Source organism: Tupaia chinensis, unplaced genomic scaffold (genome assembly GCF_000334495.1).
Source record: "Tupaia chinensis unplaced genomic scaffold, TupChi_1.0 Scaffold149964_2, whole genome shotgun sequence".
NCBI lineage: Eukaryota > Metazoa > Chordata > Mammalia > Scandentia > Tupaiidae > Tupaia > Tupaia belangeri.
Genome location: NW_006209806.1, coordinates 2,356,049 through 2,356,892, shown reverse-complemented (window position 1 = coordinate 2,356,892; position 844 = coordinate 2,356,049). Strand labels below are relative to the sequence as shown.

The 844-nt window shown below is 71.7% G+C and overlaps 1 protein-coding gene across 1 annotated transcript in view; it reads right to left on the bottom strand.

Moving 5' to 3' along the window:
- The window catches only part of UHRF1 (ubiquitin like with PHD and ring finger domains 1), a 46,017-nt gene that overhangs the window by 11,816 nt on the left and 33,357 nt on the right, over positions 1-844 (bottom strand). Inside the window, exons 8-9 of the mRNA XM_027769610.1 lie at positions 406-543; positions 222-329 (exon numbers count right to left, since the gene is read on the bottom strand). Of these exons, the coding sequence (XP_027625411.1) occupies positions 222-329; positions 406-543 (246 nt within the window). The remainder of the gene's footprint in view (positions 1-221; positions 330-405; positions 544-844) is intronic.

The following is an 844-nucleotide window of genomic DNA, read 5'->3' as shown; positions in this document are numbered from 1 at the left end:
GCAGAGGCAGCCCAGCCTCATGCGCAGGGCGCCCGGCCCCCCAGTCGGTCTCACACCCTGGTGAAACACGACAATAAAGCGGGGCCTCCAGGCCACCCCGCCCTGTGCCCAGCTGGCCGAGGTGCCGCCTGGAGCCTGCAGTCGCCCAGGAAAGTGGCCGAGCTGTCAGGGCCCCCAGGGGCCCCCAAAGCCCAGCACCCCGCGGTCCGCGCCGGCCCTACCTGGACTCGGAATCGCCACATGGTGCCCACGGGGACGCCCGGGATGGGCCCGTAGTGGTTGGACGGGACGATGGTGCACTCCTTCGTACGCCCCACGCACGCCATGCCCTGTGCCAGACGGGGAGGGGCGTGAGCACGCACAGGACGGCCACGCCAGCGCCCAGGGCCGGGGCCGGGCCCTCACCTTGCCCCAGTCCCGCTGCGAGGACGACGTGGCCGACGCCATCTTCGCCTTCTTCTTACTCTCCCGCAGCCTCTGTCCTGCCGACACCACCTCGCTGGCGTCATTTCGGCACTCGGGGCAGTACCTGTGACCACAGGGCTGTCACTCCCGCCCGGAGCCCCAGCATCGCGCCGCACACGCGGGCCCCACGGACAGAGGAGAAAGCGAGGACGCACCCCCTCTCTGCTCCGTGTCTCCTGTCGGGTCTGGGCACACGCCCCTGCCAGGGACGCAGGTCCCCTTCTCACCAGGTGGGGGGGGCGAGGGCGTCCCCGTCACTGCATCCTCAGAGGACTGCTTTGGTGACGGTGGCAAGGCCCAGCGCCCACGTCCCACCCCGCCCTGCGGTTCCCGGGTGACCCGGACAGCAGCGTCCCCTGTGCCCCCGTCCCCCACCCCG